Below are 21,563 nucleotides of genomic sequence, written 5' to 3' on the forward strand. Positions count from 1 at the left end.
GATAATAATGCAATTTTACAATTTTTATTGTTTGTGGTGACTTGTCTTCAAAATAATTTTCGTTTATAATGATAGATATTATTTATTTGCTGTTGTTTTCAAATCCCTCTAATTCGGCCCTGTAGGATTTAATTTTTTCTCGCATAGTTAAAACTACAAGGAAAACAAAAATCACAGATCCACAGTTTGAAAAGTCGATCCTCTGGCTCCAGCACATTATCTGCATAGGTATTGATTGCTCCACTAGTAAATAAGACGTGACGTGACATCTCTTACTTTTCGACAACCTAAGGAAGTTTTACCTTGGACCTTAGAAACACACTGTATTGAGCAGTGAATAAAATTATTATTTCTACATGGAGAACATAACCTGAAACTCTGAGCATGAAAAAGTAAAAGAAATTAGGTATATACAGGATGTCCTTAAAGTCTCTTCTTCTTCTCCTCCTCCTCCTCCTCCTCCTCCTCTTTTTAGCCCGTCCTTTAAATAAAAGGTATAAGGGACGGGTTATTGTATTCGCTTCGGTGTCGTCTGTCTGTCTGTGGGTCTGTCGGTCTGTCTGTCCCCATAGAAGGACTTATCCAAACCTAGTCGATCTATATATCAAATTAAAGGTCTTTTTAACAGGAACATGAAAGTGGTGGTGCAAATTTTGTCCAGAAAACCAAAAAGCCAAAAAACCAAAAAAACTGGTTTTTGGGGAATTTTTTCACATTTTCTCACACAAATGAGCTCTGATGCAATTTGTCACGACGACCTATGAACTCAAAGCGAGAAAGTTTTAGATAAAACTTCAATCGATCATTTAAGACCGGTTAGCGTCACCTGTGTTAAGCTACGCCGAGAAAGGCCAATAAATGGATGGGTGACTTAAACATTGTATTGGGAATCAAGGGAGAACGGGCTCTAGTCTTGATTTTAAATCATTACATGAAAGTAAAATCAAAAAATCAAATCAAGAATGATTAGGAAAGTTGGTGATCATGTAGGTAAAGGTATTATTTTAAGGGACTAAGGGGATTTAATAATTATGATCTAATCTCAGCAACTTTGACCTTAAGATTCAAAACATGAAAACTCAAAGGTCAGTTTTTTTTGACATACATACATACCTACCTACCTAACATAATGTTATTAAAGAAATGCACATGGAATAGTCTAAGACCAAGGGTTTATTATCTTCTTAATTTCAGCAGTAAACAAAATATTACCTACAAACATTAGCATTAGTATTAGTAGCCTAGCACCATGCCGAACTAACAAGTTGATTTCTAAAGCACAGTACCCACACTGGCAACATTTTCATCAGAACCATTGTTTCTCAACAATCCAGAAATGTTTATGCAACAATCCAGCAACTTTTACATCCTCCCAGATTTAGGTATTTCTGATTCATTTTTCTTGGCACTAAACCCTCTTGAAAGCTGTTCAACATTCGAACCAAACATTTCGCAACAATTGCGCAACTGTAGCGAAACAAATGTTTTCAGTGTGTACTAGGCATAATGCTTGTCAATGATCGACTATTGGGTCATTTTATTATCGCGTTTTGTGTTTCAGCTTATAGAAATGGTCAATTGTTTTGTCGCTGCTGGGAATCGAACGCCTGTTTTTGTACCCATTGCCTCATTGACAATTAGGCCTATTTTGTGTCAACAAGGCACAAATAAGGCACAATCCAATTTTACCTTTCATAACTCACATAACAAATTTTTAGATCATGTTACTCACTTAAGTAGATGGCCACTTCAAGGAGACATTGTAATAAAAACCCATCCGCAGCAGCGAATTTTTCAATCTGCATAGATTACTAAAACTCGAGAATTTTAGCTAAAGAAAGTTACGGGATTTCACCCTCTTTTTCAATTGAGTATTCGATTATTTTAATAAATAATTATTCAGACATAAAGATATAATTATACAGACTCCAACTGAGCAGTTGAGGTTGCCCTGAAAGTAACTTCATACTTTGCACTTGTCAAAATATTTTGCGACTCTAGAATTGGGTTGTAAGAAATCACATAAAACAAACTTAAAGCAAATTACCATCTCCGGTGGTAAACATAACGTTAAACTCAAAAAGTAAAATAAAACGAGACAATTCAACAGCTTACTAATTCTATGAACCCTATTATTCCTTTCTAATTTAACATGGTATTGTCACCACTGGTCGCTACTCGATTAAAGCGTCAAGTGAATTGTCCTCACGAGGCTGAGTGCACCCCGAACTCCAAACACAGAGCCGAAAAATTTCGAATCCACCGGGAATGGAACCCTGGTTCTACGGAATACAAGTCTAGTGTAATAACCACTGGGGCACAGAGGTTGCTGAGTAATAATTGTTTTTGTAGCGGTGTAGCTGCACCGCGAGGGGTTGATGGTATCTAGGCAAGATTATTTGTCCCGTCCTAAACCGCACTCAACCATCATGGACCTGTGCTTATCCAACTCTTGTAACCTCCAGCTAAACAGGCTGGTTAGAGTTTGGCTGCTCTGATCCCTATTTATAGTCCCACAGGAAGACATTGGTCTGCTCCATGTTTAAGATCCTCCAGAAATACTCTGAGTAATATTTATAACATTTACCTTGGTTTGGCAAGCCTCTAGCAATTCACAGATGTCTCTCAGCCTCTCTTCACTCTGGTATTGTACTTTCTCCTCCATGTCGGATATGGTAGTTTTGAGATTCTCAACCTCGTTTTGATGAAGCTCAGTTAGATCATTGATTTGTTCTTCTAGGCGTTCAATTCGGAATCGTTCATCGTGTAGGGTTTGATTCAGGGTGTCGATGTTTTTCGAGCAAAATTGCTGTGAATGGGGGGGAGAGGAGAGGAGAATTTTATTATTGTATGGGAAAACAACTAATAGGATGAATGTTTTGGACCTGTACTAAACATAAGGTTCAACGGAAAGGATATCGTAGTGGCAAACATGAAACTTTTCAAGATGCATTCCACCTTTTACTAATTTCATTATTTTTCTTCGGGAAGTTTGTCTCGAATTATAAACGATTTCTCCTGTTTTGAAGCCGTTTTCACATCCTTGAAAGAAAAATAGCACTTGAATAAAACCTTTCGAAACCCAAAAAAATTCTAGGGTTGGGGATTAGAAGCTGCGTTATCCGTACCGTACCGTAGAGAACACGAGGTTGGATCTATTCGCCCTCGACTACTTACCCTCACATGCTCAAGTTTACTCCTCAGTATATCATTTTCATCTCGTCTCAGTCTGAGCTCAGCTAGTATTAGATACACTTACCCTCACATGCTCAAGTTTACTCCTCAGTCTATCATGGTTACTAGAATACCGTATAAAACACACCAGGATTTTGGAATTATCACTGTGAAACAGTAGCACCTATTTATAAACAAAAGAACGGATCTTTAGTAAAGTAGGTAACGGTTTCCATGAAAAGATAAATCTATTTTTTCTCAATTAAACAGTAATTAGTAACTAGAGTTAAAAATACACATATTAAATCATTCATTGAGGAAAAACCTACATTTTCCGTGCCAAAAAGGTGTGCCTGTGTGTTAGTGTTACATTCAATCAATACATATGCGTAGGTAGTTGTGTAATCCATATTAATTTAATCCAGAAATACAGTCATAGGTCCTAATCATAATTATGGTAGCCACAATTATTGATATAAGAAGCTCCTTCTACCCATCATTAAATGTGTATTGCATAAGTCCTTCTATGGGGACAGACAGACACCGAAGCGAATACAATAGTCCGTCCACTATACCTTTTATTATTAGTAATAATAAAGGAATTATCACCAAGAAACGGGAAAAATAATTTTACTGAGGGCAATATGGATATGACCTCATTTTTGTGGTGGGGAAATTTTACTGTACCTACACCACAGTTATTATTACATGTTAGAAGTTGGTTACTAGAATACCGTATAAAACACACCAGGATTTTGGAATTATCACTGTGAAACAGTAGCACCTGGGTATTTATAAACAAAAGAACGGATCTTTAGCAAAGTAGGTAACGGTTTCCATGAAAAGATAAATCTATTTTTTCTCAATTAAACAGTAATTAGTAACTAGAGTTAAAAATACACATATTAAATCATTCATTGAGGAAAAACCTACACTTTCCGTGCCAAAAAGGTGTGCCTGTGTGTTAGTGTTACATTCAATCAATACATATGCGTATATAGGTAGTTGTGTAATCCATATTAATTTAATGCAGAAATACAGTCATAGGTCCTAATCATAATTATGGTAGCCACAGTTATTGGTATAAGAAGCTCCTTCTACCCATCATTAAATGTGTATTGGATAAGTCCTTCTATGGGGACAGACAGACAGACACCGAATACAATAGTCCGTCCACTATACCTTTTATTATTAGTAATAATAAAGGAAGGACGGACTAATAATAAACTGAATATTAAACAAATTAGGTAGGTACATAGGTACTGATTTTCTCTAATCACGATCGAATAAACTACGGGCTAAAAAATTCCCGGAGGGACGGGCCCAGCTTGTTATTACTATTGTAATAATAAAGGAAGGACGGACTAAAATGTACATACTCGTAGGTAATAATAAATTAAATATCACATCCCTGCCTAGATATATGTAGAGATTACATACTCGAAGGTAATAATAAATTAAATATCACATCCCTGCCTAGATATATGTAGAGATATATATCTATTAAAAACTTGACATCGAAAAAAAAATCAAAAACAATGCTTTCCTCAACTATAACGGAGTAGGTACTATTAAGATAAGGAAAGTAAAAAATGATACGCTCTATCAGACCTGAATCAGTGCTGGACTCAAGTTTTGTCAAGAGACCACGATCAAGAATTCAAGATAGCACAGGATCGAGAGGAATGGATGTACATACTCGTAGGTAATAATAAATTAAATATCACATCCCTGCCTAGATATATGTAGAGATATCTATCTATTAAAAACTTGACATCGAAAAAAATGAGTCGAAAACAATGCTTTCCTCAACTATAACGGAGTAGGTACTATTAAGATAAGGAAAGTAAAAAATGATACGCACTATCAGACCTGAATCAGTGCTGGACTCAAGTTTTGTCAAGAGACCACGATCAAGAATTCAAGATAGCACAGGATCGAGAGGAATTGAGAAACCAAAGGATACAAACTAACTACCAGCTTGTAATCCGATTAGGCGTCCACAACGGAACCCCGACCCAAGAGAAGTAAACAAACCATGTTAATGGATACAAGCAGCCTCAACGGAGCCTTGACCATAGTCCGGAGTTCCCGACCCTCGCTGAAAATGAAAATTAAGACATTGAGCTGAGTATTTTTTCTACGAGGGTCGACGATTGACGGAAATTTTTTGATAACATTTTCAACCTCAAAATTTCAAAGTGTATCTAAAAATCAGGAGGCTCCAGGCTCCGTTGTGGACACCCTGGTTCGAGGGTCGAGAAAGACGGAAAGGTAGTTGCTCCCAATTCCTTCACTATCGGTCAAAATATTCTATAGAAAATTATCGAGTTAAAACTTAGAACTTACTTCGTTCCATCACCCCTTTCCTCTATTACTGATTTGACCCTATATTTCCGTGATGTATATTTTGACCCGTTGATTATACGGATGACCTCCCGTGACATCAAGAACATTGGACTTGTCTAATTACGAAACAAATGGTCTAATTTAATATTTTTTGTCGCTAGGTAATGTAGTAATGTCTCACCCCATGTCATGGGAACGGTCAGACTTACAATGGGACTTTTTAGTCCAACAGAGGTATTATTTAGTCTTAGACTTCACGGACTCACGGTATATTATTTAGTCTTAGACTCTACATTTGGACTTTTTAGTCTAACAGACATCTTTAGTCTTAGCAGACAGTAGAAATAATGCATCTAAAATATTCAATAATTTTATTTATCCCAGCCGTATGCTGAGTCAATCCCTTATCAAGTTGGTCACAAAAAGTGTCGTGACAAATCATACACTTCAGTCTATCACTGATGTTTTACAACACAACGTGCCTTTATTGTATTTCACTTGGTTCTGTGTTATTGGGTGTTGGTGTTCATGATAAAATGTGTTATGATTATGACTTATGACCTGATAAATATCTTCAGGATGAATGATGTTGCTATAAAGATAGGTAGAACATGTGGGGGGCAAGCTCCCAAGATGGAAGGGTTTTTCGTGGCTCTGTTCAGTACATAGTATGATAGTACTACATGCATACCTACCTACCTAAATACATAAAGGAAGCAATTTTTTTTTTTTTTTAGCTAAATTGAACCATTGTCTTTCCTTTGACACATTTCGTTGCTATAAAGATAGGTAGAACATGTGGGGGGCAAGCTCCCAAGATGGAAAGGTTTTTCTTGGCTCTGTTCAGTACATAGTATTACATGCATACCTACCTACCTAAATACATAAAGAAAGCAATTTTTTTTAACTAAATTGAACCATTGTCTTTCCTTTGACACATTTTTTTCATTCGCTCCTGGGATTCGAACCACGGTACCCTCGGTTATGAATCCCAGTCTCCGAGTATATCTCAGAGATTAACGAAAACTTCAACATGAGATTGTCAACCCCGGATTTTGTGATAAACTAACACTTTATTTCATAGTAAATTAGGTATTTTATCCATCCCTGATTTCCTAATAAACCATGCATCCGTTCCTGACAGGCCAAGACATACTTGAACAAAGCGAAACTTATTTTGACAAGGAAAAAAACAATGAATTGCGAATCATTCATTAGCTCATTTGTTCATTAGCCGTGTTATTATTTGGTTCTATTGGAGCAACAACCAAATACAGTGTTGCCAAATTGAACAAAAAGGTTCCATTGAATAATAGTCTAGGACTTCAGGCAAAACTATGGAAATTTTCGACAAAAAAAAAAAAAATCCAATACTTTCTTACTTTGTATAGCGCACAGAGTTACACAACCAGAATGGTCCTTGCCTGGTTTTTGGCCCATTTGATTCCCAACGCAAAGTTCAGCAATGCTTGAAAATGAAAAGTGGAAAAATCGGCAACACTGCTTTAATTCGACGTTGCCAAAATTTACACTTACAGTCTGTTGTAACCAGAGTACAATTTATTGGTAACACTTTTCCCCTGGCTCCAGCCCATTTTTTTCTCCTCAAAAATCGCCCAAAAACCCAATTCCAAGTTAAAATACACGTACCTTTCTTGTAAATTACCAAGACAATCTACAATGCTCCTCAAAAATCGCCCAAAAACCCAATTCCAAGTTAAAATACACGTACCTTTCTTGTAAATTACCAAGACAATCTACAATGTTCTCCCTACTTTATGAAGTATGAACACAGTTAGGTATAAGTTTTATCCATTGTTTTTATTACTCTCATTATTGGTAATGAAAGGATTAATCCTACAGCAATAGGTTCTGCCTCCATATTGGGTACTGCGGCTGATGATGGTGATGTAGCAGCTGGAGAGGCTGAGTGCACTCCACACCCTAGACCTGTACTGCCACCTCCTCCCCCTCCTCCTCCTACACCTCCACCACTTTCACTCGTCACCTGGAATTCAAGGAGAGACAGTAGAGTTAATGTTAAAGTAAAGGTTTATTGTTGTTGTAGGCTTTAGTTTTAGCTGAGCCAGCCTAGTTACCTCGGAGAGTAGCGCGTCTGCCTCGTAAGCGCTAGGTCAAACCCTTTGAAAAACTGCCAGCTAAGGCTAGTTATTAGGGGGTTAGCTGTTCATCTTCCTGTTTATAGGCAAACAGCTAGACGCTAGCTGTTTAAGGCCACAAACTCACGCTCAGTTCGTTTGCGTGTATGTGGCGGAAAAATCTAAACCTAGGTCTGCTTTTCCGCCACACACGTTCCAACTGCCTGACAGAACCAGGTGTGTGAGGCCACGGTATCAGCGTGAGTGCCGGTCATAACGCCCCGCCCTTTAGCCACATATAAAGGAGGATGTCTTACCGAGCTGCAGTTGTCCGATCCCTCATCCGAGGCACCAAACTTGATAGGTGCCCCACTCGAAGACCCCCTGGAGTGACCGCCGGGGAATGTGGCACTCCCATGATGTACACAGCGCTCTGAATCTTCCGTGGTGGGGTCACTGTCCCCGCCACTACCTGCAACAACGAACCACGAGGCTAATATGGGTTGATAATAGGAAGTGAAAGACGACAAGAAGTGAAAACAAAGGAAGCCAAACAGCAAAAATCAAATCAAAATACCAGTAAATCTTACTGACGTCACGGCATAAGCTCCCGTACGCAATGACGTCACATCAACTATCCCGAGCAAAGCTCCCGAGCAGGCATGCGTTTCTCCGCATTTCTTATTTTGTTACGTCTCAATTCTTTGAACTTTTTCATTAGAACGGGAAATATAAATTGAATTTTCAACCTTTTAAAGTTCGATCTTTAATTTATACAACAGGTCTATTATGAATTACGCCAGCCTAGTTAGCTTGGAGAGTAGCGCACCTGCCTAGTAAGGACTAGGCCGCCATTTTGTTTTTCGCCCGGGGCAAACGTTAACCAAAACAGGTAAGGTTCGTTGTTAGAACGGCTAGCTTTCTCTTATCCTATCCCCCTTCTCTTTTCGATTTGGGGACGAAAAGACATCCTCCATTGTAAAGCTTTGTAGAAGGTCGACTGGAAGAAAAGTTGTCCTTTGTTTTTTCACATCGATCGACGGACGTTGACTATATGTGGAAACAGCTTTACAGCAGTTCTCTCTATCAAATCCCGCAGCTAAATACTAGGCCGCTCTCTGTTTAACGTCCCCTAACCTAATTCTTTAACGAAAGCGTACCTATTACCGATCATGTACTTCAACTTACGTGTCATGGAATTGATGTTATCAGCACTACCGAACTTGTTTCTAATAAGATGTGCGAATTCCCGGGGTTTTGACATGACAGATCTGAAAAACAAAATAGGAGAGTTCAGACATAAGGTGAAGGTTGAGTGGTAGAGATTGCCCTAAACCAAAATAGGATAGTTCAGACATAAGGTAAAGGTTGAATGGTAGAAATTGTTGTCTTGGGCAATAATTTCGATATTTGTTTGCTCTTTCTTTTATTTGTGTACTGTGAACTAAAGAAAGAGTTTAAATAAACGCCATACATACATACTTAGTAATGGGCTAATGGGACAATCTTTTGTTTGTGTACAGTGAACTAAAGAAAGAGTTTAAATAAACGCCATGCATACATATTTAGTAATGGGCTAATGGGACAAGAAGTTTGATAAAAAAAAATACATAGGTACATATTTTGGTAAAAACATTCACCAACCAACAATATTTCCCGAGGTATCTTGAAAATTTAAAACAGTATACCAAATAAGCGCTACTTCAATGTTGATAGAAGAAAGAAGAGGAGAAGAGAGGATAAGAACAAAGATGATTTGGAATGGAAGGAAGGAGAAGAAAAGGGTTATGATGAAGAGGAAGAGAGGGAGACGTCTACTTCTTACCCTGATAATCCTGTAATGCCGTCTCTAATATTTCCACCAACATTTCTAGAATCAAACAATGTACAAGCAAAATACGATGGGTGAGAGGGAGGGAGGGAGGGGGTCAAATCTACACCAAGAGGGGAGGTGGAAGGGTGAATAATTGAATATAAAATACCCAAGATGTGTATGGAATTAGGTTAATAACTACTATTTAATTACTATGGAGAATATAACCTTGACCATTTCAACATAAACAAAGTCTTTCTTTTTAAGAAGTTTGACAGAGGGAACTGTAACTACTAAGGTCTTAAAGTCCTGAAAGCGAAGAGAGAAAGAAGACAGGATAGGAGAAAATTAGCCGTACCGAGTACGAACGTTATCCGTTCAGGATAAAATCCGTCACGGGCGGGAATCGAACCCGCTAAAAAGTCGAGATATGTGTGGAGATAATAATGACCAACTACTACGGAGAATGATAAATCCTTAGCCAATAGCCAGTACCGAACTAGTGCCCTCGGCCAAAGATTACCTCAATCAAATTCTAAACTGCCCAAACCTAGGTCTTACCTTAGTCCTTGTCCCATATCACGCAGTACTTCCCGGGGCAGTCTATGGTGAGCTGCCACGCCCTGTGTTTCCAACATTCTCAATCGTTTACTGTACACCTCCAGTTTCTTCTGTAGTTGGGAAATGCTCTGCGCAGACTGAAAGATGATTTGGAATGGAAGGAAGGAGAAGAAAAGGATTATGATGAAGAGGAAGAGAGGGAGACGTCTACTTACCCTGATAATCCTGTAATGCCGTCTCTAATATTTCCACCAACATTTCTAGAATCAAACAATGTACAAGCAAAATACGATGGGTGAGAGGGAGGGAGGGAGGGAGGGGGTCAAATCTACACCAAGAGGGGAGGTGGAAGAGTGAATAATTAAATATAAAATACCCCAAGATATTCTAAAATACCCAAGATGTGTATGGAATTAGGTTAATGTGTATGGAATTACTACTATTACTATGGAGAATATAACCTTGACCATTTCAACATAAACAAAGTCTTTCTTTTTAAGAAGTTTGACAGACGGAACTGTAACTACTAAGGTCTTAAAGTCCTGAAAGCGAAGAGAGAAAGAGGACAGGATAGGAGAAAATCAGCCGTACCGAATACGAACGTTATCCGTTCAGGATAAAATCCGTCACGGGCGGGAATCGAACCCGCTAAAAAGTCGAGATATGTGTGGAGATAATAATGACCAACTACTACAGAGAATGATAAATCCTTAGCCAATAGCCAGTACCGAAATAGTGCCCTCGGCCAAAGACTACCTCAATCAAATTCTAAACTGCCCAAACCTAGGTCTTACCTCAGTCCTTGTCCCATATCACGCAGTACTTCCCGGGGCAGTCTATGGTGGGCTGCCACGCCCTGTGTTTCCAACATTCTCAATCGTTTACTGTACACCTCCAGTTTCTTCTGTAGTTGGGAAATGCTCTGCGCAGACTTCTGGTTCTTCTTCTCAAACACAGCCTTGATCCGAAGCAGCTGAGCCTTGTCTGCGTTCGACGCTAGCTTGAGATACTCGTTCACGTTATCTGAGGGGAAGAGAGAGCAGAAAAAAAAATAGTTGTATCATGCAAATGATTGATTCCGTGACTGGCCGTTGCGGGGCCCACTCAGCCTCGTGAGGAAAATGAGTAGCTATGTAATATAAATAGTTGTATCATGCAAATGATTGATTCCGTGACTGGCCGTTGCGGGGACCACTCAGCCTCGTGAGGAAAATGAGTAGCTATGTAATATAAATGCGCATAGCGACCAGTGCCAGCATGGTAGGTAAACATTAGGAGCTGGATTATTGCGATATAAATTTGGAAAAATCCTACAAATGCTGCAGTGAGCACCCAAGTTGTGAAATAATAACACAAAGAAACGACATGTACATATTTCATAAAGCCGATGACCCTACATATACCAATACCAATGACCACTACATCACCAAGACATAAGGGTCTCACCATCCCGGGAGATTTGTTCACTTCGTATGAGCTCCTTGGTTCGTCCGATCTTGGTGTGAATGTAATTGATAGCCTCACGGGCCGCCTTGCCTCCATCTTCAACCAGCTCGGATGAGCCGTTAGACAAGTAATGGGCGGCACTCGAATCCAGGAACAAATCCTGAAATCAAATCCAAATTTTAGTTACCTGGTGTGAATATTTAAAAAGAACTTCCTATTTCTTTAGGTCAGTCATTCACTATCAGGAAGACCTGACAGGTACGGCTGAAAAGGTCCGCCGGTCAGGTCTACCTGATAGTGATTGGCTGGCCTTAGAATTTATTGAAACTATTTTTTTAACGAAATTCCTGTGTGCGGAGACCGGTATGTAGGACTCTTGCCAGACAAAACGTTAGTAGGTCGATATCCGACGTCTGAAAATTTCAGATCCTCTTCCACTTTTGAAGTTTTAAACTTTTCTCTTTCAGGGATGGACCCAAGAAGATATAATATGTACTTGCAAAAAAGTGACTTCTGAAATGCTTAAACGCTTCAAACTCAAACACCCCCAACGCTTCGAACACTCCAATTTTAAGTTTTCAGCAATAGCCTTTTGATTAAACAAAAAACTGATTCAAATTTTGTACTATTGTCAACCACTCCCATTTACTCGTACTGCATGTTTCAGTTGACAATCAATAGCCTTTTGATTAAACAAAAAACTGATTCAAATTTTGTACTATTGTCAACCACTCCCATTTACTCGTACTGCATGTTTCAGTTGATAAAATCATGTAAGTTTTTATTTCATCACCACAACACAGTGGAACAGAAAGACCACCACGTGTTTCACATTCAATGAGAACAAAAACACGTACATTATTATTACAAAGTATGGTCTCATTTCATGACCAAAACATCAAACAAGTCGTTATTTATGACAATTTGTGTGTCATGTTTTTCATCAGCAATGGAATTTCTAAAACTATCAAAAATTAATTACACCACTTGAAAGACATAAAAATATTGATTTTATTGGTAGACATAATAATTATTGGTTTCTGATTGGAAACATGTGTCAGTGTGTCATCATTCATCTGGTGATAGGGGGAAGTCATAAGATTCCTGTTTGGTGACTCAAATCTATCACCAAGAAACGGGAAAAATAATTTTACTGAGGGCATATGGATATGACCTCATTTTTGTGGTGGGGAAATTTTACTGTACCTACACCACAGTTATTATTACATGTTAGAAGTTGGTTACTAGAATTTTGTATAGTTAAAGTGACTAGTAATAGTCATAGTGAAAGAAACCTGTTGAGTGTATTTCAATTGCCAAGGTTGTATTCGAGAATTTCTGTATAGTTAAAGTGACTAGTAATAGTCATAGTGAAAGAAACCTGTTGAGTGTATTTCAATTGCCAAGGTTGTATTCGAGAATTTCAATATTTTCAAAATACAGGGTGACAGTGCGACGATCCGGTATAAAATACAAATAGACAATGGAGCTCCACAAAGTTGCTGAGTCAATAGACCGTATAAGACGTAAGACCGGATTATGTAAGTGATTGAAGAATTTGGAGCTAGCGGTGATAGCACGTTGAATGCACTAGTTCCCGGTGGATCACTGAAGTTAAGCTATCTGGGCAATGACGAGGTTTGTTTTCTAATTTTGACGGCGCGGCGGAATGTTAATTATGCAGAGGGTTTATAATGATTGAAGAATTTGGAGCTAGCGGCGATAGCACGTTGAATGCACTAGTTCCCGGTGGAACACTGAAGTTAAGCTATCTGGGCAATGACGAGGTTTGTTTTCTAATTTTGACGGCGCGGCGGAATGTTAATTATGCAGAGGGTTTATACGCAACCTGGAAAACCTGGAAAAGTCATGGAATCTGAAAATCGGCCAAAAAGTCATGGAAAATCGTGAAAATTTAAAGAAAACCTGGAAAAGTCATGGAATTTGTCACCCGGTCAAAAATTAAAAATATTCAAATTAAATATCAAGTTTTTCTGAAAAACGGCCTGCGGCGCATTCCCCCTCATATTCCTTAACGTTCTGCATATTGCATATTTTATTGAAATGAAGGGGTAATCTTACTGTTTTTCAAGTACCTCCGCCCCCTAATTTTCTGGAAAATTCATGGAAAATCGTCTGGAGAAGTCATGGAATTTCATTCCGGGAAAAGCGTAGGTATAAACCCTGTTATGCTACGGCGAGACATTAATCAATTTCATCGAATTCCATGTTGATAAGACTTTCTCGTTGCTCAAAATGCCGCGTTTGAAAATGCCGATTGCAACATTGAATTTTGAATGATATGATGTCATGTTAGTAAGATTGAACGGAATACAATGAGATCGATTCAAAAAATGACACATGCTATTAATGGCTTCTTATGGCTATGGGGTATGTGACTCCAGTGCTATTGATTATTCCTAAGGAGATATGTGACTGTCACCTGATTGTTGGTAGTAGAATTTTGAAAATCCATTAGCATGTTAGTAAGATTGAATGGAATACAATGAGATCGATTCAAAAAATGACACATGCTATTAATGGCTTCTTATGGGGTATGTGACTCCAGTGCTATTGATAATTCCTAAGGAGATATGTGACTGTCACCTGATTGTTGGTAGTAGAATTTTGAAAATCCATTAGTGGATGTTTCATCTGACTTCTTCGTTTTGTGGACACGAGGCTAAAACATTAATTTCTTTTCTCTTTGATTTAAAAATAATGTAAAAGGATGAAGCAAGGAAACACAAGAACGAAATTCCAGATGAAACATTTAAGAATATTTATCCGTGGATTTAAAAATAATGTAAAAGGATGAAGCAAGGAAACACAAGAACGAAATTCCAGATGAAACATTTAAGAATATTTATCCGTGGTTCATGACAATTATGATCAAAAGATGTTAAATTGGTGAGCTTTTATTATATCTGTCGGGGTGTCATCGTCAGACCAATAGGAAACTATGTTGATCGAAGGAGCATTGTAAAGAAAATGAATCAAATTTGTGAACTTGATATGCTAGTTCTGTCATCGTCAGACCAATAGGAAACTATGTTGATCGAAGGAGCATTGTAAAGAAAATGAATCAAATTTGTGAACTTGATATGCTAGTTCAACCAGTTTGGTTACTTCAGCTCAAGCTCTAATGTCTACTGAGCCTACTGTTCCAAACGGAGTTTTGGATATCGTATCAAGTATTATGTGGGATATAATTTAGCATCAGCTATTATGTGTGTTCTAGCATCTATCAGGTATGTTATGTTGGATCTACGGTGGGAATTTGTGGTAAAATCGACGTCTAGAAAACTTGCTGATCGTTCCCTGAGAGCCCGAGGAGATTCCAACATATACATACTGGAGAATATACCTTGCTCACCTTGGAATTCTGCACAAAACATGGTTTCGTATAATACTATGGTTTGAGATTATTTGGATCTACGGTGGGAATTTGTGGTAAAGTGGACGTCTAGAAAACTTGCTAATCGTTCCCTGAGAGCCCGAGGAGATTCCAACATATACATACTGGAGAATATATGTACCTTGATCACCTTGGAATTCTGCACAAAACATGGTTTCGTATAATACTATGGTTTGAGATTACTATGTAGATTCTCTATTGTTTCACTGCTAGCAGGCCGGCCTGTGTTCTCCATATTCAGCAAGCTGGGTTGCCTGTTATCTTCACGTGTGCTTTGGTATACATGAACCTGGTGCCCTGTGTATAGGTAATGCAGTCTAAACTTTACAACTTCAATGAGTTTGGATAGTGTAGATTCTCTATTGTTTCACTGCTAGCAGGCCGGCCTGTGTTCTCCATATTCAGCAAGCTGGGTTGCCTGTAAGTTATCTTCAATTCTTCACGTGTGCTTTGGTATACATGAACCTGGTGCCCTGTGTATAGGTAATGCAGTCTAAACTTTACAACTTCAATGAGTTTGGATATTTTGTCTTTCAAAGCGCTTGTCTCGGTGTGATATGAAACTATGGTGATGTAGTATTAAAGAGAATGTCCTTTCGTGAAAACGTGCTTGAATGAAAAGGTGAAAAAGGTCTTAAGAAAACGTGATTCTTCAATAAGTTCTTTGATGATGATGATGATGTTCGATCTTTTAAAACATTTACTTCTTGCTGGAATGTTTGCTTATTGAACAAACGACCCAATTGAATGTTTGGCGATTAAAATATTTGTGACTAGTGGTTGACCCGTCCTTTGTACGGGACCACCACACACACTCATTATACACACCCGGTGATGTAGTATTGTAGTATTAAATAGAATGTCCTTTCGTGAAAACGTGCTTGAATGAAAAGGTGAAAAAGGTCTTAAGAAAACGTGATTCTTCAATAAGTTCTTTGATGATGATGTTCGATCTTTTAAAACATTTACTTTTTGCTGAAATGTTTGCTTATTGAACAAACGACCAAATTGAATGTTTGGCGATTAAAATATTTGTGACTAGTGGTTGACCCGTCCTTTGTACGGGACCACCACACACACTCATTATACACACCCAACACATACACCCATTACACACACCCACCACACCAATCACACACAATCGCGCTACGCGCTCCCTGACATGTCCCACAGTGCAGCATAATAGGCATAACTTTGAACCGCCGCCATTTTGAATCAGAATGGATTGTGAGAATTTTAAGTAGCCTTTCTTAACAACCACAAAAAATTTCATCAAAATCGGTCGAGCCGTGTTTTCGTGAAAAGAGGACAACCAAAGGTCTATTTAGCGTAACAGACAGCACACCCATTACACGCGCTCCCTGACATGTCCCACAGTGCAGCATAATAGGCATAACGTTGAACCGCCGCCATTTTGAATCAGAATGGATTGTGACAATTTTAAGTAGCCTATGTGAGAACAACCACAAAAAATTTCATCAAAATCGGTCGAGCCGTGTTTTCGTGAAAAGAGGACAACCAAAGGTCTATTTAGCGTAACAGACAGCCTCTTTAGAGATCTATCCGATTTGTTTACTGCTGTGGCGCTCACAACACTCAACACTAAATAAAATCTTACATAGAAACGTATGTATGCTTGTTGAGCATACCAACATGCATACTAATTATGAAAATTGCATTAAGTGTAACTTCATTCTTGATTAATTGATCATCCCCATGAGCAAATCCGGCAGATGGAATGACCTCATGGAAACTTTAGTATTGGTCACCAGTTCAAAGATTAGTCGATCATTTAAGACCGGTTTACGGGCTAAAAAATTCCCGGAGGGACGGATCCAGCTTGTTTCTCCTCCTTCTGCTTCTTCTTCTTCTTCTTCTTCTTCTTCTTCTTCTTCTTCTTCTTCTAATACTTCTTCTCTTTCTCCTACTCCTCCTTTTTCTTTCCCACGTTCTCTCCTCCTTTTCGCCTGTCTTCCTTTCTTCTTCTCCCACTCCTCTTCATTTTCCCCCTGATCTGATATCTATTAGACCGGCCATTCACTATCAGGTAGACCTGATAGGTCGCCTGAGAGACCTTATTATTACTGCCATACACTATCTGATCAGGTAGACCTGACAGACCGCCTGAGAGAATTTTTATTGCTGCCATACAGTTTTAGGTGCGCTTGTTATGTCTACCTGATATAGTGAATGGCCGGCCTTACATGAGTTGCTATTTGTCCGTCTAGCGGCCAGAGCGAAATCATACCTCAAGCGTTCACGGATCCAATGCTAACTGGTCAAATCTTTTCTTTCAGAACAACCAGGCCCCAGTTGAGGTTTAGGGTCCAGGTTTTGTCACTCGGGCTCAACAAGGGGTTAATTCGTTCATTGAAGTTGATTATAGTGAAACGTGGAGTGAAATTTTAAACAAAGTGTTGCGCTAAACTTCAAGTAAAAATTGTGGGATCAAATCTTTTCTTCCAGAACAACCAGGCCCCAGATGAGGTTTAGGGTCCAGGTTTTGTCACTCGGGCTCAACAAGGGGATAATTCGTTCATTGAAGTTGATTATAGTGAAACGTGGAGTGAAATTTTAAACAAAGTGTTGCGCTAAACTTCAAGTAAAAATTGTGGGTCATTACGAGGAAAAATTTGCGTTTGAAACTTGGTGTGTCGAAAAATGACTGGAGTCGAAAGGCACAAGCCAACTAGTCGTATTAGGCACGTAAATTCGTTTGAGATTGAATTTTCCGGACTTCAGTGTATAAGTGCAGGATTGCAGATGTCTGAAAAACGTTCAATAATGAACTGAGAATTAAAATGAGACTTTTGGAGCCCTCAAAAGCCCGACTGGGTTCAAAATCAGATGAGCAAAATTCCATTGTGTCTTGAACACGTTTGCCAAATTTCATCAAAATCGGTCAAAATGTATAAGTGCATGATTGCAGATGTCTGAAAAACGTTCAATAATGAACAGAGAATTAAAATGAGACTTTTGGAGCCCTCCAAAAGCCCGACTGGGTTCAAAATCAGATGAGCAAAATTCCATTGTGTCTTGAACACGTTTGCCAAATTTCATCAAAATCGGTCAAAATATTCTATAGAAAATTATCGAGTTAAAACTTAGAACTTACTTCGTTCAATCACCCCTTTCCTCCATTACTGATTTGACCCTATATTTCCGTGCTGATGTATATTTTGACCCGTTGATTATACGGATGACCCCCCGTGACATCAAGAACATTGGACTTGTCTAATTACGAAACAAATGGTCTAATTTAATATTTTTTGTCGCTAGGTAATGTAGTAATGTCTTACCCCATGTTATGGGAACGGTCAAACTTGCAATGAGACTTTTTAGTCCAACAGAGGTATTATTTAGTCTTACACTCGTATTTATGAACAAGAATGATCGTTCTTAGATCAGTCTCAAGTCAAAATTGACCAATCAAATGCCTTGAGACTATGCTTGGCACGAACTTAAGAGCCAGCATTTTGTTCATAAATATCGGTGTAAGACTTCACGGACTCACGGTATATTATTTAGTCTTACATTTGGACTTTTTAGTCCAACAGACATCTTTAGTCTTAGCAGACAGTAGAAATAATGCATCTAAAATATTCAATAATTTTATTTATCCCAGCCGTATGCTGAGTCAATCCCTTATCAAGTTGGTCACAAAAAGTGTCGTGACAAATCATACACTTCAGTCTATCACTGATGTTTTACAACACAACGTGCCTTTATTGTATTTCACTTGGTTCTGTGTTATTGGGTATTGGACTGTTGGTGTTCATGATAAAATGTGTTATGATTATGACTTATGACCTGATAAATATCTTCAGGTTGAATGATGTTGCTATAAAGATAGGTAGAACATGTGGGGGGCAAGCTCCTAAGATGGAAGGGTTTTTCGTGGCTCTGTTCAGTACATAGTATGATAGTATTACATGCATACCCACCTACCTAAATACATAAAGGAAGCAATTTTTTTGAACTAAATTGAACCATTGTCTTTCCTTTGACACATTTTTTTCATTCGCTCCTGGGATTCGAACCACGGTACCCTCGGTTATGAATCCCAGTCTCCGAGTATATCTCAGAGATTAACGAAAACTTGAACATGAGATTGTCAACCCCGGGTTTTGTGATAAACTAACACTTTATTTCATAGTAAATTAGGTATTTTATCCATCCCTGATTTCCTAATAGACCATGCATCCGTTCCTGACAGGCCAAGACATACTTGAACAAAGCGAAACTTATTTCGACAAGGAAAAACACAATGAATTGCGAATCATGGAGGGAGATATGTATGTAACTCTTGGAATTCTAACTTTTAAAAGAAGATTTTACTTTTCCATTTTCTCCTGGGAATACTTGCCAAAAACAGTACAACAACAGCACAACTCTGCGTGGAAAAATATCAATGTAGGTGTGATGGACCTCAAATCCGGGTTAAAGAGAAACTGTAGGCACAATATGGATCAGTCTCGGACATAAATAAGGAAATCAACAGAACTAATTACATCAATAAATAAATAAAATACACAGTTGTCACATTTCCGTCTCGTCACACTTGGAGAGCAAGCATTGTGCAATGGCAACACCGTAGACAAATTCCATAAGGTTCATTGAGTCCCGGAAAAGTTAAGGTATCTCTAGTCAACATTTAAATTGGGTAATGTAGGTATTTTCCAACACAGGTCATACGTATAGATCTATGTACAACATTCTTAATATTAGTAAGTACCTAAATTGTTTTTTTTTGTTTGTTTGTTTTGTTTGTTTTGTTTTTTTTTTTTTTTTTTTTTTTTTTAAAAGGTTCACAACAAATAGGAAGTGAGACAAAGTTGTTGAACCGTGAAACTAAAGTCAAGAAATGAGAAAATGAGACAAAACATCAAAAGAGTCAAAATAATTAAAACAATCAAAAGGAGAGTTCCTTAAAACAATCAAAAGGAAAGTTCCTTAAAACAATCAAAAGGAGAGTTTCCCTAAACAATCAAAAGGAGAGTTCCTTAAAACAATCAAAAGGAGAGTTCCTTAAAACAAGAGAAAGAGAGAAAATGGTGGAAACAAAGAGGAAGATGAAATGCACCAGAATGTAATAATAGAAATTACCAGGACTGAAGATTTTGCTGCAGTGAAGGCTACACAATGCAAACATACGAGACGGAAAGAATAAATTGAAACTCTTCCCATAGGTTTTCATGTTTGGTTTACAGTTTAAGTGCTCTACTGCAAATATTTTGCTGAAATTAATAACAATTCTGCTGACAACAATGGGTGCACCCTGACTGGACACATTCTCCACTCGAATCAGACCTGTGTCCGCGGAACCCCCCCTCTCATGTCGGATGGTGAGGGGGGACTTGCATCGACTCATCCGACTTTCTTCCGATCCGATCCTGAAACATGAAATACAACAAATAGGAAGTGAGTCAAAGTTGTTGGACCGTGAAATTAAAGTCAAGAACATCATGAGACAAAACATCAAATCATGAGACAAAACATCAAAAGAACATCATGTTGGACCATGAGAAAATGAGACAAAACATCAAAAGAGTCAAAATAATTAAAACAATCAAAAGGAGAGTTCCTTAAAACAATCAAAAGGAAAGTTCCAGTATTGGTCTGTCATCAAGTCACCATGCTGTTGTATTATAGTTTTGGTCTATCACCACATGCTGTTATCGTTGTATGAGTCATGTTCATGTCTATAAAGTTGCTCTATTATATTGTCCCTATATGGAACAATGAAATCTAAAGTTGGAGACAGAAAATCAAGTTCTTGGAACTCTTGGAAGCAACGTGCCACAAACAATTTCGTTTCATTCAACAAAAAAATCATCGATATACTCGTAAAATCATTGATTTAACCATTTATAATCAGCTTGTGCCATTTAACAATGAGTATTTAATTCTTCTTTAAGTATGCTGCCTTTCGTCTTGCTGTAGACTTATTTGAAGATTCAGCAGTAAAGTAGACTTAAGTACACATAAGAGTGCGCTTTTGTTTCATTTGAAATTGTTGGAAGTAAAATGCTTCTAATAAATTCTGAGCTTCTGCGCCCTCCAAACTTTCATTTCACCTCAACCCATAGGGATCATGACTACTAATTCTGCCTTTAGGGAAGCATTCCTGGGCAATAGCAGACTATTCCGAAAGGCTGATCAATGAGAATTTCTCTACAATATTATCTTATCGTTGTTTACTTTTGATTATCTGCTCTCCACCTAGGACTTGACTTCCTATATTCTAGGACTTGGGACTATTGCTAGGACTTCCCATCTGTTAGGACCAAGGACTTGACACACTCAATAAGATAGGAGCACAAGGTCCCCTCCACTACTCTTGCTCACAAAAATAATTTGCTCATTAAATCTCGAGCACGTCTTGTATTGCTCATTCGACAAGGACTTGACACACTCAATAGGATAGGAGCACAAGGTCCCCTCCACTACTCTTGCTCACAAAAATAATTTGCTCATTAAATCTCGAGCACGTCTTGTATTGCTCATTCGTTTGTTTCCTCGAATTAGAGGCGGTTCAAGTAGTTTAGTTTTAGTTTGGTTCTGGTAATCATTTAGTCGAAAAAGTTCATTTCATGAGAACACCAAAATAGCTGCATAACAGTAAAACGTAGGTACTGTATGGTAGGGAAAACATATTTAGTTTGGTTCTGGTGATCATTTAGTCGAAAAAGTTCATTTCATG

At 38.2% G+C, this 21,563-nt stretch overlaps 1 protein-coding gene across 1 annotated transcript in view; it reads right to left on the reverse strand.

The window, feature by feature from the left end:
* Positions 1-2,542: 2,542 nt before the first annotated feature.
* The window catches only part of LOC103513729 (transmembrane and coiled-coil domains protein 2-like), a 31,028-nt gene continuing 12,007 nt past the window's right edge, over positions 2,543-21,563 (reverse strand). The window contains exons 3-11 of the mRNA XM_026826857.1: positions 11,443-11,602; positions 10,791-11,019; positions 10,212-10,256; positions 8,811-8,893; positions 7,940-8,115; positions 7,385-7,531; positions 5,227-5,275; positions 3,178-3,254; positions 2,543-2,809 (exon numbers count right to left, since the gene is read on the reverse strand). Coding sequence (XP_026682658.1) covers positions 2,543-2,809; positions 3,178-3,254; positions 5,227-5,275; positions 7,385-7,531; positions 7,940-8,115; positions 8,811-8,893; positions 10,212-10,256; positions 10,791-11,019; positions 11,443-11,602 — 1,233 coding nt within the window. The remainder of the gene's footprint in view (positions 2,810-3,177; positions 3,255-5,226; positions 5,276-7,384; positions 7,532-7,939; positions 8,116-8,810; positions 8,894-10,211; positions 10,257-10,790; positions 11,020-11,442; positions 11,603-21,563) is intronic.

Source organism: Diaphorina citri, unplaced genomic scaffold (assembly GCF_000475195.1).
Source record: "Diaphorina citri unplaced genomic scaffold, Diaci psyllid genome assembly version 1.1 scaffold1015, whole genome shotgun sequence".
NCBI classification, from domain to species: Eukaryota; Metazoa; Arthropoda; class Insecta; order Hemiptera; family Psyllidae; genus Diaphorina; species Diaphorina citri.